The sequence below is a fragment of the Astyanax mexicanus genome, chromosome 7 (genome assembly GCF_023375975.1).
Source record: "Astyanax mexicanus isolate ESR-SI-001 chromosome 7, AstMex3_surface, whole genome shotgun sequence".
NCBI classification, from domain to species: Eukaryota; Metazoa; Chordata; class Actinopteri; order Characiformes; family Acestrorhamphidae; genus Astyanax; species Astyanax mexicanus.
Genome location: NC_064414.1, coordinates 51,170,882 through 51,185,983, shown reverse-complemented (window position 1 = coordinate 51,185,983; position 15,102 = coordinate 51,170,882). Strand labels below are relative to the sequence as shown.

At 40.2% G+C, this 15,102-nt stretch overlaps 1 protein-coding gene across 3 annotated transcripts in view; it reads right to left on the bottom strand.

Moving 5' to 3' along the window:
* The window catches only part of sparcl1 (SPARC-like 1), a 35,452-nt gene extending 20,720 nt beyond the window's left edge, over positions 1-14,732 (bottom strand). For all 3 annotated transcript variants that reach the window (XM_022684930.2, XM_049481392.1, XM_049481391.1), the window contains exons 1-4: positions 14,652-14,732; positions 3,114-3,169; positions 2,927-2,992; positions 189-1,064 (exon numbers count right to left, since the gene is read on the bottom strand). In XM_022684930.2, the coding sequence (XP_022540651.2) occupies positions 189-1,064; positions 2,927-2,992; positions 3,114-3,167 (996 nt within the window). In that variant the 5' untranslated portion in view covers positions 3,168-3,169; positions 14,652-14,732. The remainder of the gene's footprint in view (positions 1-188; positions 1,065-2,926; positions 2,993-3,113; positions 3,170-14,651) is intronic.
* Between the last annotated feature and the right edge of the window lie 370 nt (positions 14,733-15,102).

The following is a 15,102-nucleotide window of genomic DNA, read 5'->3' as shown; positions in this document are numbered from 1 at the left end:
TCTTTATATTATATTTTATTGTATTTTTATATGTATTGTTATATCTTATCCTTCTTTTGTAACTTTGTGTACTATACATACCCGCTGCTGGATGTCTAGAATTTCCCCTCGGGGATCAATAAAGTATCGGGGATCAGTAACGTATCATTCTATCTATCTATGTAATCTTTAAAATGTAGAGATCTTACCCACTTCCCGTTTTTCCTCCTCTTAGCTTTCTGCAGAGCACCTTCCGAGCTTTCCGGCTCTTTCTCTTGGGTCTGATCGTGCTCTGATGGACCTTCGGCCATTGGGGGCTGGTCGCTCTGCATGTTCCTCTGTCGTTGGCTCTTCTTCTGCTTACGACCTTTACCCTTATTAGCATTTGTTTCTACTTCTTTTTCATTGGGAAGAGTGTTGTCTTCATCAGCAGTGTTTTGGTCCCTGTCCATGTCCTGAAATGTCTCCATCTGCTCGTCTTTTGGCGTCTCTGTGGGCAGAGGTTCATCACTTTGCTGCTCTTGGCTTGATTCTTTGGTTTCTTGGTCATCTGTTGCTGAGGGCTGCTGGGAATCGTAGTCCTCCATGGCTGTGGGAAGTTCATTGTCCATCTTCTCCACCTTTTGTTCTTCAACAGCTTTAATGTCTGAAGGTTCAGAGTCTTCTAGTTTGGTGGGTAGAGGCTCTACACCAGCTTCTCCATCAGCAGCATAGTCCAGATCTACTGGTATCTCGGAGTCTGTGCTGCTTCCCAGCTCCTCCACCACCTCTTTTGTTCCTCCTTCTCCACCATTAACCTTAGATTCCTCTCTGATCTCTTCCTTCGCTTCCTTCAATTCTCTTTCTTCTTCTTTTCCTTCATCTTCATCTTCCTTGTCTTCTTCCACAGCCTGCTGCTGTTCATCCTCAGAAGCCTGTAGGAGTTTAGTGAGAGCTTCTTCACTCAGAAGGACAGGGGTGGCCCTCTCATCTCCATCAGAACTGTCCGCTGGCTCGGCCTCGTCCTCTGGTTCTGGACTGCTGGCCTCAAACGGGAAGAAGGTTGGTAGGGTGGCGCCATTGCCATCATGCACGACTGGGGAACTCTGGGAGGAAAAAGAAGACAGGAGTAGAGAAATTGTATGTAAACTGTTATGAAAGGGCTGTTTCATCAGAGGCTGATATACAACCTGTGCACAAGTTGTGAGGTGTTATCTTGTTTGCTAGGTTGAACACTGGCCATCCACGGCTAACCATTTTTTTTTTTTCGGAACGTTACAGTTAACAGTCTTATACTGTTTAATCTCTTAAGCTTTATGGATGTTCTTCGAACATTTTAAATGTTCTGGTTACATCACTGCAACGTCAATTTGGTCAATATTTAAATTTTTACTTTTGAGTATTCACTTACCTGGAAACATTGTGTCAATTCAACACACAGACTTTAATGTTGATGTTAATGCAACACAAGTGAGTAAACTCTACATATCCACATAAACATGCACAAATTATGCACAAAGTGTCAATATTTTGTGTGATCACCATTATAATCTAGCACTGCTGTTGCCGGTAATCCTGGTGTTGCGCCTCCTAGCCTCAAGAGGTCGCTCTCACCTTAGTATTAGTGCTATGCACACCTGTTTTTCTCAGTATATAAGTATGCTGCTCTGGACTATCTATGCTCCAGTTTTTTTAAAGCTAATTTTATCTCTCTCTGTTGTTTACCCGTCTGATTGACCCTTGCTTCTGTGTAACTCGACCACTTATTTTGGATATGCCTTGTCTGTTTTGTTTGCCTGTGGATTATTGTACTTCCTTAATAAACCAGCATTTGGATCCTACCCTGGTCTAGTGTGACACTAACCCTCTTATGCCTGTATTTCACCAGGACTTGACAGGTTGCTACTGGAATCCTCTTCCACTCCTCCATAATGACATTACACATCTTGCGCAAGTCACGTCGCCTTGCTTGTTGCTATCTTACACAGTCTATCCTACAACAGTTTCTACCATACAACAGTATATTTTAGTTTAGGAATATATTCACGCCAATGACCGTGGTGATCTGGAACTGAGGGGTGTAAATTTCTGGTGTGTGTCAATGCAGGTGCGCCACTGACTGATTAAAACCCAGTCAACCTTCAACCATTCATACCTATCTTAGCCATGAAGGATGCTGTGTGCATCTGCCTCTTAAAGGAAATGACGACTGCCACACTGATTGGTTTATTTCACGTCATGCCCAAAATTAACCACACCCATGATTAATTAAGAGAATTAGTACATGTCTTTTCGAGCCACATAAGTCATATTTTTTTGCACCCTCACGATACCAAAGACACACCGGCCTAAATCCAGATGCAAGATACGCAATTGACCGATGCGCTATAGATCGTTAAAATAAGGCCCATAATGCTTCTCCACCTTCCGATTGAGGATGCCCCAAAGGTGCTCGATTCGGTTTAGGTATAGAGACCATTGATGTCAGTAACGTGTTACTTAGTAACGCATTACCTAATCTGACCATTTTTTTTGGTAACAAGTTCACCTACCGCATTACTATTTCTAATCAAATAATCAGATTAAAGTTACTTATCCCAAACACTTTTTTGTCATTTTCCTTAATAAAAGATATTGTAGCGTCTGGCTGGACGTGTTAAAAGGAGGGACGAGAAAGTGTTTACACTCAACGTTTTAAAATAAACTTAAAAGTAACTTAAAATTAACTTGAAATTAACTTAAAATTAACTTAAAATTAACTTAAAAGTAACTTGGGAAACTGTCATGTGGGCTCATGCTCTGCTTCAGCATATATTTTTTGTAGTAAATGCACATTCTGAGTAGTGAAGTGGCCTGGAAGTGAAGAACCAAAGAAGGGCAAGAACTTGTAAGAACTTCAAATACACTCTATAGCCCAGAGAACAGGGTGTCAGACTGCATTGTGTTGGATGGAGGTGATGAAACATACCTTTTCCTTAGAAGACTGAGACTGTTCTCTGTGAGGTTCATGCTTTCCATGAGGCTTACATCTCACCTGCAGGAGGAACACATTCAGAAAACATTAAAAACAGAAGACTGGGGCTGTTTAGCAATTTTGGTTTAAAACCCAAACATACAAAAATCCAGAAACAGTCTAAAATGTATATTTTACTCACAGTCAGAGCTAAAGCTGAAGCCAGAAGGCACAAATACAGAAGACGAACCTTCATCCCTGTGAGGAAATCAGAAATATTATGAAGGTAACTTTATAAAATAATCAAATAAAAAAAATCCAAACTATGGAGGAACACATAAGCTAAGGGAGCTGTTTCTAACTTCTGATGAACTTATCCTGTACAACAGAAGAAACTCTTGCTCTTCCTTTCCTGGGGTGGTCCTGATGAGAGCCAGTTTCATCATAACATTTAGTCTCTTTTAAAACTGCACTTGAAGAAACTTCCAATCTTCCAATCTTAAAATGTCACAACTTTACAACTGATGCTCTCAAACACATTAAGAGACAAGAAGTTTGAGTAATTAACTCTTGATGAGTTCAGCACAGCTGTTAACTGAAAGCCTGAATTCCAGGTGACTCTACCTCATAAAACTGTACAAAACTGTACAAATGTACAAAACTGTCTAATCTAAGCAAGAGGTGCTACTTTAAAGACTCCATTCTTTACTAAATAATGTTAATAAGTTTTTCTTCATAGTTTGGATGACTTTAGTATTAATCTTCAATACAGAACATTTTAATATTTTAAAATAATGGAGAAATATTTCATTTAATTTAATTATCGCCCATCTTCGGGTGCCTTTCTGCCCTTCCAATAGAAATGAATGGCCTTATAAAGTGCCTCTTATGTCCTTCCTACTAGGCAGTGTATATGTGCTACTTACAGTAGAATATATTGGGCCCTATCGTTCACCCTGCGCAAGGTGCATTGTGATGCTCTCTGCTACCTTGCACCCCATTAACCGTCTATTTTCAAGCATTGTGCCCACGATGTTAAAATAGCATCAGAGTTTAGGAATAAATCTACAGGTAACATTTCAGGTGGAAAACACAAGAGCTCCACTGACTGATTAAAACCCTGACAACAATCAATCATCAGAGTCCATTCCTATAGGTGCTCCCAGTGTTGTACACCCCCACTTATTAAGCACACACACACACACACACTGCAGAGCACAAACCCAACTTTTAACTCAGCAATAAACAGAATAAAGAATACAATAACATTACTGTTCCCTTAAATGAGCTGCTGGTGTATCTTCACAGTGTGAACAAGCAGGTCAGTATCAGTCTCTGCTGAGACACACAAAAGCGCCGCGCTGTTAAGATACGAATGCGCCAAAGTCAGAGCTCACCTGCCTCTTAAAGGGAATGACAAGTGACACACTGATTGGTTTTTTTCACGTTACGCCCAAAATAAATCACATTGCGACCTCATGACACAAAAGACACGATTGAATAGGGCTCATTGTGTTTTTTGATGGCAGAAGACAAACTGAACATTTGTGTTACTGTTGAAACTACCCTTGTGAAAAAAAAGTATACTGAAATTATGCCGAAACAGGTCTGTACTTAAGTTATGTTATTTTGGAACCACTAATTTGTACTTAATTACTACTTATAAGTAATTAAAATGAGATAAATGTGCAGTAAATGTATACTAAATTTATATTTTCGCCGCTATTTATTACAATTTAAGTATATTTGTGTGAGCTTTATCCAACAGACCATTAAAAAAAATATATATTAAAAGTGTCACGGAATGACCCAGGCAGGGTGACGAGGAAAGCGGACACAAGTGCAGGTAAGGGCGATATAAATAAATAATTTATTAAATAAATAACAAAGAAACAAGGAAACGAGGAACAAGTAAACATGTAACAAAGAAACACAAATAACCAATAACAAACGAGCGATGATAATAATAAACAAATAAGGAATATATATACAAGGGAAATAAACTAGAAAATAAACAAGGCAATAAACTATAAACGTGAAAACAAGAAATAAACGAGAAACAAATGACTAAGGTTAAATACAGGGAACATAGAGCTAAACAAGAAACTAAACTAGACAAGGAGAACTAAACTAAGCAGGGCAAAGGAGAAAACAATGGAAATAAACAGGAAACCAGAAATATACACGAGATAAACAGAGGTAAACACAGAGCAAGGACTAGGGCTATGAAACGCGGTGAAACAACAGAGAGACAAAACAACAGGGGAAGGTGCAAAGACCAACGGAGACAAAGTGGCAGAGGAGGGCTATTTATAGTAACATAAAACACACTAGAATTGGAAACACCTGGGGAAGGGGCGGAGCTACAAATGAGAAACACATGGTGGAAATCTACTGACAGGAGACACAGAGAGGCACAGGTCACGTGGGGAAGACACACAGAGACATGAGACAGGGCTAAGACGTGACAAAAAGTGTGATTAGCAATAGCTAACTCATTGCTACAAGCATCAGCTGTTAAAGTTCTTTTACCTACACTAAACTAACTAAAGTAAAATTTTTAAATATATAATTTGTAGCAAATTTGACTAAGGTACGGTTTTATTGCAGAAATATCAACTCCTATTGACTCATTTAGAAAAAGTAGAGTTTTATCATAAAAAGCACGGTTTCATAAAGTAATACTGAGCATATATTTTTACTACGTACATTACCGGTATAAAATCAGCATAGCAAAATTAAGTATACTTTTTTAAAATACACTGAAATACAGATTAAGTTGGTGAAAATATCAGTATAAGTAGAAAAAGGATACTTTATTTATTTCGCATATAGTTCAAGTACACTACTATTATATTTAAATACACAACTTTTTTCACAAGGGTATAGCTCAGGGGTGTCCAAACTACGGCCCGCGGGCCATTTGCGGCCCGTTTCCTTTTTTGGAGCGGCCCGCAAGGTATTTTAGAAATAGAATGAAAGTTGGCCCGCTGGTAAGCAGGTTTTTATAATAAGAGATTCAAAGTTTGAACGCTAGGTGTCAGAAACGGGCCAAAGAGTCTAAAAGCGGCGAGAGTAAAGTTGTAGCACAGAAAACCGGGCCACAGCATAGCTTTTAGATCTATGCTGTGACCCACCCAAGATGGCGGCGCGTTAACACGCAGCGGCCGCTCTGGGTCCGTTAAATGGTGCTTTTGTGTTACTATTTGTCGTTTTTTCCGTTTATTTCCTGCAAATATGTGCATCGGAACACCCGTGCACATGTTCTACCACCGCCAGACCCTGCTACAGTGGAGAAACCAGCCAGAAAACACGCTACCGGACGAGGTTCTGCAGACGCTACTTGAGCTTAGCCTGCTAAGAGACCCAGGCCGCCAGCCCGCGGTGTTTCCTGACGCCGGAGCCCAGCGGAAGTGCCATCGCAAGCGGTGCGAGCATAAGCGTAAGTGCGGAAAGAGAGCCGGGATCCGCGCGAGGCTAAAGGCTAGTCCTAGCCGGCCGGCTATACCATCGCTCTTTCTTGCAAACGTCTGTTCCCTTGACAATAAACTGGACTACATCCGACTCCAGCGAACTACCCAGCGTGAGTTCAGAGACTGCTGTGTTTTGGTTTTTGTGGAATCGTGGCTTAACGACAACATTCCGGACAGCGCCATTCAGCTAGCCGGGCTAACCGCGTTCAGAGCCGATAGAAGCGCGGCTCTATCCGGGAAGACCCACGGTGGAGGCGTGTGTGTTTACATCAACACGGAATGGTGTAACAACGCTGTGACTGTCGCCAAACACTGCTCTCCGCTGGTGGAGTTCCTGATAGTCAAGTGCAGACCTTTTTATTTAGTACGGGAGTTCTCCGCCGTGCTAATAGCTGCTGTCTACATTCCACCCAGCGCTAGCATTGGTGCTAATGCTAAAGAGTGAACTCTATCGGACTATCAGCGATCTGCAAAACAAACACCCAGACGGACTGTTTATTATCGCCGGAGATTTCAACCACGCAAATCTCAAGTAAGTGCTCCCTAAATTCCACCAACATGTGAACTTTGCAACGAGAGGAGCAAGCGCGTTGGATCTTGTTTACACAAACATCCCCAGCGCGTACCGGGCGGAGCCCCGCCCCCACCTCGCTTTCTCGGATCACATGTGTGTGTGGCTGACTCCAACATACACACCACTCATCAGACACTCCAGACCAGTTCAGAAGCAGGTGAAAACCTGGCCGGCAGGCTCCATCTCTGCCCTTCAGGACTGTTTTGAGTGCACTGCATGGGACATGTTTAGGGAGGCTGCTACTGAAGGCGATTCTGTTGATTTGGAGGAGTATGCAGCATCAGTCACTGGCTACATCAGCAAGTGTATTGATGATGTCACTGTCTCCAAGACCATCACCACACGCCCAAACCAGAAGCCTTGGATGACTGCTGAGGTACGTGCGCTGCTGAGGACCCGCGACTCCGCCTTCAGAGTGGGTGACAAGGTGGCCCTGAGGAAAGCGAGAGCCGACCTGTCAAGAGCTATCAGAGTGGCAAAGTGCGCACACGCCCAGAGAATCCACAGCCACTTCAAGGACACGGGTGACGCGCGGCGCATGTGGCAGGGCATCCAGGCAATCACCAACTACAAGACAATGCCACCGTCCTGTGAACGTGATGCCTCCCTCCCTGATGCCCTAAACAACTTTTATGCACGGTTTGAGGCACAAAACAACACGATGGCGAGAAAGACCATGCCCAAGCCGGACGAGCAGGTGTTGTGCCTAACTGCAGTGGATGTGAGGAACACTCTGCGCAGAGTCAACCCACGAAAAGCTGCAGGACCAGACAACATCCCCGGCAGAGTGCTCAGGGAGTGCGCAGACCAGCTGACAGATGTTCTCACGGACATCTTCAACATCTCCCTGTGCAGCGCCACTGTCCCAACGTGCCTCAAGTCCACCACCATCGTCCCTGTGCCGAAGAAGTCCACAGTGTCCTGCCTCAATGACTACCGTCCCGTTGCACTTACACCCATCATCATGAAGTGCTTCGAGAGGCTAGTCATGAGGAACATCAAGACACAACTGCCCTCTTCACTGGACCCCCTGCAGTTTGCGTATCGTCCCAATCGCTCCACGGACGATGCCATCACCACCACCCTCCATCTCTCCCTCACCCACCTGGAGAAGAAGGACACTTACGTCAGAATGCTGTTTATAGACCTCAGTTCAGCATTCAACACCATCATCCCACAGAACCTCACCAGGAAGCTAAGCTCGCTTGGACTCAACACCCCCCTCTGCAACTGGATCCTGGACTTTCTGACGGGGAGACCCCAGTCAGTCCGGTTCGGGGGCAGCACCTCCAGCACCATCACACTGAACACGGGGGCCCCCCAGGGCAGTGTCCTGAGTCCTCTGCTGTTCACCCTGCCGACTCATGACTGTGCTGCAAAACACAGTTCTAACAGCTTTATCAAGTTTGCCGATGATACAACCGTGCTGGGTCTCATCACCAAAGGCGACGAGTCAGCATACAGAGAGGAGGTGCAGCGGCTGATAGACTGGTGTACAGTCAACAACCTTCACCTGAATGTGGACAAGACAAAGGAAATGGTTGTTGACTTCAGGAGAGCACAACACACCCACTCTCCACTCAACATCGACGGGTCCTCTGTGGAGATTGTTAAGAGCACCAAGTTCCTTGGTGTCCACTTAGCAGATAACCTCACCTGGACCCTGAACACCAGCTCTACAGCCAAGAAAGCCCAGCAGCGTCTCTACTTCCTCCGGAAGCTGAGAAAGGCCCGTCTCCCTCCACCCATCCTCACACTCTTCTATAGAGGGACCATTGAGAGCATCTTGAGCAGCTGCATCACTGCCTGGTTTGGGACCTGCACCGTCTCTGACCGCAAGACCCTCCAGCGTATTGTGAGGACAGCTGAGAGGATCATCGGTGTCTCTCTCCCCTCCATCACGGACATTTACACCACCCGCAGCATCCGCAAAGCAACCAGCATTGTGAATGACCCCACTCATCCCTCACACGAACTGTTCTCCCTCCTGCCTTCGGGAAGAAGGTACCGCAGCATCCGGTCCAGCACGACCAGATTCTGCAACAGCTTCTACCCCCAAGCCATCAGACTCCTCAACTGCAGAGACTGAACTGATGGTTTTTCTGTACATGCACACACTCTTACCCCACTTACCCCAGAAAATGGAAAGCACTAAAAACCCTACTACCTCACTGGACTAGGGTTGCAGCGGTAACCGGTTTCACGGTATACCATGGTATTAAAATGCACGGTTATCATACCGTGTGTGTTTGCTTATTACCGGTAAAACGCAAGCCAGCGGAGAAACTCACCCGCGCATGCGCAACTCTGCTCCGCTTCAGCTGCTCAGCACACAGCGGTGAGAACAGCAGAAAGTGCATCAGACTAAACAAATCTCCGTCCGCCTAAAAAAAGGCTAAACTAAAATCAGCAGTGTGGGACTATTTCAGAGACCCGCCGAACGCACCCGAGGATGGTTATCAGATTTGTAATCAATGTGGCCGTAAAGTCACAGCTAAAGGTGGACATACGTCAAACCTGTTCTCCCATCTCCAAGAACACCACCCCGCTCTGCAGCGCAAAGTATGTGTTTAGTTTATAATTTTAATCTGAACATAAATAAAATCTCTTTGTAGTCGTGCACAACCCCTGCGGTAAGCGCCCGCAAAAGCGCTGAGTTATCTGAAATTTGGGCACGCAGGTACAGGCGTGAAGTGCGTGCTACGACGGATTCACGTGTCCGTGTAAAGGTTCTGGCCGGACTGGATGTGAAAGACGCCATTCATTTACATGCGTTCATTTTCAAATTCTGACGTGCCTGTTTTTTATATGTTAAAACCAGACTCAGAAATAAATCCCCTCTATCTGGTTATATACCAACTTGGCAGTAAAACGGACGTTTACAACAGTTGTTGATCAGACACTGACCCAGGCTCAGTTTATCAGATATTAAATAATTTAAACTTAAATAATTGTACTGAATATTTTAAACACAGGATCTTTACTTCTTAGAGGACATGTAATGTGTGACACGTGTGTTTGTGTGTGTGTGTGTGTATATATATATATATATATAAAATTATATACACCCTTAATGACCTTAAGAGTAGTGGAAAAACCTGGTTTCCTTCACCTAATGGTGTACAGTTTATTTTTTTTAAGGAGACATTATCTATATAGTTGTTCCAGGTTTCTACAATAAATAGTTAATTGAACAAAAACCTTTGTTGTAATTTCTTTAAGGGTCAGTTTAATAATATATGTAACAAACTGTGATACCGTGATAACCGTGATACCGCGGTATTTTCTGAGACGGTTATCATACCGTGAAAATCTCATACCGTTGCAACCCTACACTGGACTCTATTGCACACTGTGTAATAGAGTAATTACTACCTCACCTGGTCCTTTTTGCACACTGCAAAATTTGCACACTGTCTTGTTATTTATTATTCTTTGTCTGTAGGGTGTTGTATTGTCTGTCTGCACTTTTGTACTGTTGCACTATTGTTCTGTCTACACTGTGTTTATGGTCCTTGGAGGAACATTGTTTCGTTTAGCTGAAATGACAATAAAAACCACTTTGACTTTGACTTTGAAGAGTCTAAAAGCAGAGAGAGTGCGCATTTCTAGCGCAAAAAATGGCCAAAGAGTCTAAAAGTGGTGAAAATGCGCATTCCTAGCGGAAAAAAATGGCCAAAGAGTCTAAAAGTGGAGAGAGTGTGCATTTCTAGCGCAAAAAAACGGGCCAAAGAGTCTAAAAGCGGAGAGAGTGCGCATTTCTCGCGAAAAAAAACGGGCCAAAGAGTCTAAAAGCAGAGAGAGTGCACGTTTCTAGTGCAGAAAAACGGGCCAAAGAGTCTAAAAGCAGAGAGAGTGCACGTTTCTAGTGCAGAAAAACGGGCCAAAGAGTTTACACAACACTGTAAAAGATAGATAAAGATAGTAAGTCAAGTAAAATGGTGTGTAAATGAAAGTAATCAGGAAAATGTATTATTTAAAGTGGTATATTTCATTATTTGTTTATTACACAGTCTGTGGCCCGTGACTTCAAATATATTTCTCCTTCTGGCCCCCAACAAAAAAAGTTTGGACACCCCTGGTATAGCTGACGTTATTTAAACTACATTTCAGCGCTGAAACTCAGTCATGTTCCAGCTGGGGAGGACTGACAGCTCTCTGGGTCGTTCTCACGGTGAAGAGTCTTCATCAGCATGCCGTCCGCCCGCCCGCCATGATAACCCCGGGTATAACCGGCCCACTCGGTTGTTGTGGCAACGGGCCGGGGGGATGTGCCCCTCTCAAAAGTCACATTCAGATCCAGAGGAGCAAAGCAAACATCAGAAGCTACCAGACTGGAAAAGAGGCGCTACGTACACAAACTTTCTCTTGCCTTTTTCCCTCTCTGGCCCACAGACAAAGCCGCTACTATTGGATCAGTTTAGGAGCACAAAGCCTCTGTGGGCTGAGGGATGAAGATATTGCATACCAGCAGATGATGAACGATGACAATGTTTTTAAAACCTGAATTAAAACTAGTTTTCTTTGTAAAAATTGGAGAAAAAAATACTTTATTTTACTTAATAAGTAATAATAACAGATTTATGTACTTAAAATACATTTTACAAAAGTAAAATTTGATCATACTTTTTAAAAAGTACAGTAATATAGTGTTTTTTTTTTTAGTAAATAGACCACTATGAAGAACACTTTTAGTTTAAAGTAATTCAATATACTTCTAAAATACTTATTTCCAAATATACTTTTGTACGTTTTTAGCAAAGTATGTATGGGAGCCAAAAGAAGCTCTGCCTTTAATGTATATATATATATATATATATATTGTTACATATTGTTGTTAAAAACAACTGTTACAGTAGTATCATGTAACTTTTTAGAAAGTAAATTAAATTCCTACTACTAATAAAATGTTTTAAATATATATTTAGGTATTACATTAATTAAAACAGTTAATATGTTTTTCAATGCTCTGTCATGATAATTAGGAACATATAAATATAATTAACTAATTCTAGGATATGGTGTTAAATAACAAAAAGAAATCACACTAAAAACTGTAGTACAGTATATTAAAAATATTTTTATACCCAACAAAGTATACTAGAAGTGTGCTACTTACAAAAGACAGGAACAAAGAGGCATATTTGTACTCTATTGTGAATAGATCACATATATTTAACATCAATTCTTAGTACATTGTTTAAAACACTCTGTTTATAATAGTGATACAGTTGTAATACTCATTAAATGTATTATAGTTTCACTGTAAGCTTATTTAAAATATAGGGTTACATACATGAAGTTGTTTAAATGTTTAAATGTTACTTAAGTTTATTTAAAATAGTTCCATTTTAGTACAGATAAGAACACTTAGCACAATTTATGTAAGACTTTTGTACTATTTTTATACAATTAAAGTATAATAAGTACAAAAAAGTTGTTCAATTTTAGCACTCTTTAAAAATATACTGATTAATAATAATGTGGCTACAAGAACACTTTAGTGCACTATAGCATAATAATGCTTAGTATACTTTAATCTACTGATTAAAAACTGATTAAAAATTGGGTAACACGTTAAAAATACACAAGTGTAAAAATGTGCACAAGTTGATAGGGTCAGCTCTTAACCCAAGAAAACTGCTCACAAAGCCTCTGTGGGCTGAGGGATAAAGATTTTGCACATCAGCAGATGAAGAACGATGACAATCTGTTTAAAACCTGAAATAAAAATAGTTTTCTATGTAAAATCACTACAAATATTATTGGTGGAAAATTGGGTAACACTTTACAATGCGGGTACATTAATTAACAGTGCTCCCTAACTATTGATGATATTGGATTTAATAAGAGAGAAAAGTAAAAAAAAAAAAAAAAAAAAACTACACTAAAAGAATGTGGTGGAGTAGGGTTTACTTAAAAAATTGTAGGAAAGTTTTTTTTTTCCCACGTAATCAAGTAATCAAGTAATATTTACTCATAATTCTCAGAATATTTAACTTTTTAAGATTTTACTCAGTGTATCTTAGTAGATTTTAAAAAGGTTATTTTTTATTAAATTTAAGAGAGAGTTACAAACATGCTTCATGGTTCCTTGGCAAACTGGTAAATGATGCAACTTCCTGTCTTTAAACTGGTGGCAACATAAAAGTCCCAAAGTAGTAGTTTCTTGAGGGTCGCACCACATGATATTCTATAAAAAGGAGATTGTCGGACAAAGTTTGCTTGTATATTACAATAGAAATAAAACTACAAATGCTTTATAATTTTGTACAGGACTAAAAAAAATTTTGAAAATAATAAGAAGTGTTCTAAATCACAATCAGAATGAGTAAAGATCAACTTGTATTACTTTGTCTCATTTGTTCTGTAGTGCTGACATGCTCTAATGTCTAAATTGCTGATTTTGTTTATGTCCAAAGTGATCGGGGCTAAGCTACTGTTTCATTGGCTGGTTTATGATCTATTCTGATGGACAACAAGTCTCAATTAGTGTTCTGTTAATCAAAGCATAAAAAAATAATGTCTATTATAATGGATGCAGGGTCTGAAAGAGTTAAAATAGTTCCATTCTGTGATCCACTGCCAAAACACAGCACTAAAAGGACCTGTTTTTATTGTATAAAATGGACAAAAACGATTGATGATGCATTTATTAAAATGAAATAAAAAATAAAACTATACTAGATGCATACTAGAAGTCAATAAGGCCAGCTCTTAACCCAAGAAAATGTGGTAATACTTTCTATGAATGGCATCTCTTTAAGACTCTATAACTGATTAGATTATTAATGATAGATATTCATACTATTTAACATATATTATGATCACATCATCAAGTCTTCATTCATAATAAACATTGCTATAATGGGTTATGCGTTTTTAATATAAATTGTAACCATGTTTATAATGCCTTATGAATGCATTATAATATGTTATGAATGTAAGAAGAGACCACTTTAAGTATATGGATATAGGTTTATGTTTGGGTAAAATTAACATTGATGTTTTATTCTATAAACAACAGACAACATTTCTCACAAATTGCAGATAAAAATATTGTCATTTAGAGCAATTATTTACAGAAAATGAGAAATGTCTGAAATAACAAAAAAGATGCAGAGCTTTCAGACCTCAAATAATGCAAAGAAAACAAGTTCATATTCATAAAGTTTTAGGAGTTCAGAAATCAATATTTGGTGGAATAACCCTGGTTTTTAATCACAGTTTTCATGCATCTTGGCATGTTTTCCTCCACCAGTCTTACACACTGCTTTTGGAAAACTGTATACCTTTACTCCTGGTGCAAAAATCCAAGTAGTTCAACTTGGTTTGATGGCTTGTGATCATCAATCTTTCTCTTGATTATATTCCAGAGGTTTTCGATTTTGTAAAATCAAAGAAACTCATCATTTTTAAGTGATCTCTATTTTTTAACCCAAATTTATTATATATTTATATTTAAAATATATTAATTAACCATTTCTTCTTTTTCTTTTTAAACTTGTCCATTAATAAACTCTCCAGATATTCAGAACAACTCGATGGAATTCACTTTTTAAAACACAGTAAAAGTATCAATAACGGCTCCAAAAGTTGTGCAAAGAATTATTTTTATTGCCTTTTTTTACAAGTGTATTAAAATGAGGTTAAATAGAATATCTCAAGATAAAAGACGTATAAGAGAGATTACCTTATTACTGAGGTTTGCAGAAGACGCAGCAAGAAGACGGTGTGATAACTCTGCTCAGCAGACGCTTCATTAATATGACAGTATGTGAACTCCTCTCTTTACCACTACACACACTCCCCCCCCCCACACTACCATCACAATCACACACACACACACACACACACACAGACCCACAGCACTGTCCAAACAACACTGCAGCAACACAGGGAGGGGGTGCAGGGCCTCATTCAGATACACACGGCATGATGAACAGACTTCAAATAGGACAAACTCTAAAACAGTAATATTTTATGTGCTTATGTATGTATTAGTGCATCTCATTTCAGTAATTCTGTTCAAAATGTGAAACTTTTGGCTTACAGCTAAAGAAAAACCAAAAAATCAGTGTCTCAGAAAATTCGAATATTATATAAGACCAATCGGTACTTTTGGCAGTGTGGGCAGTGTGCCA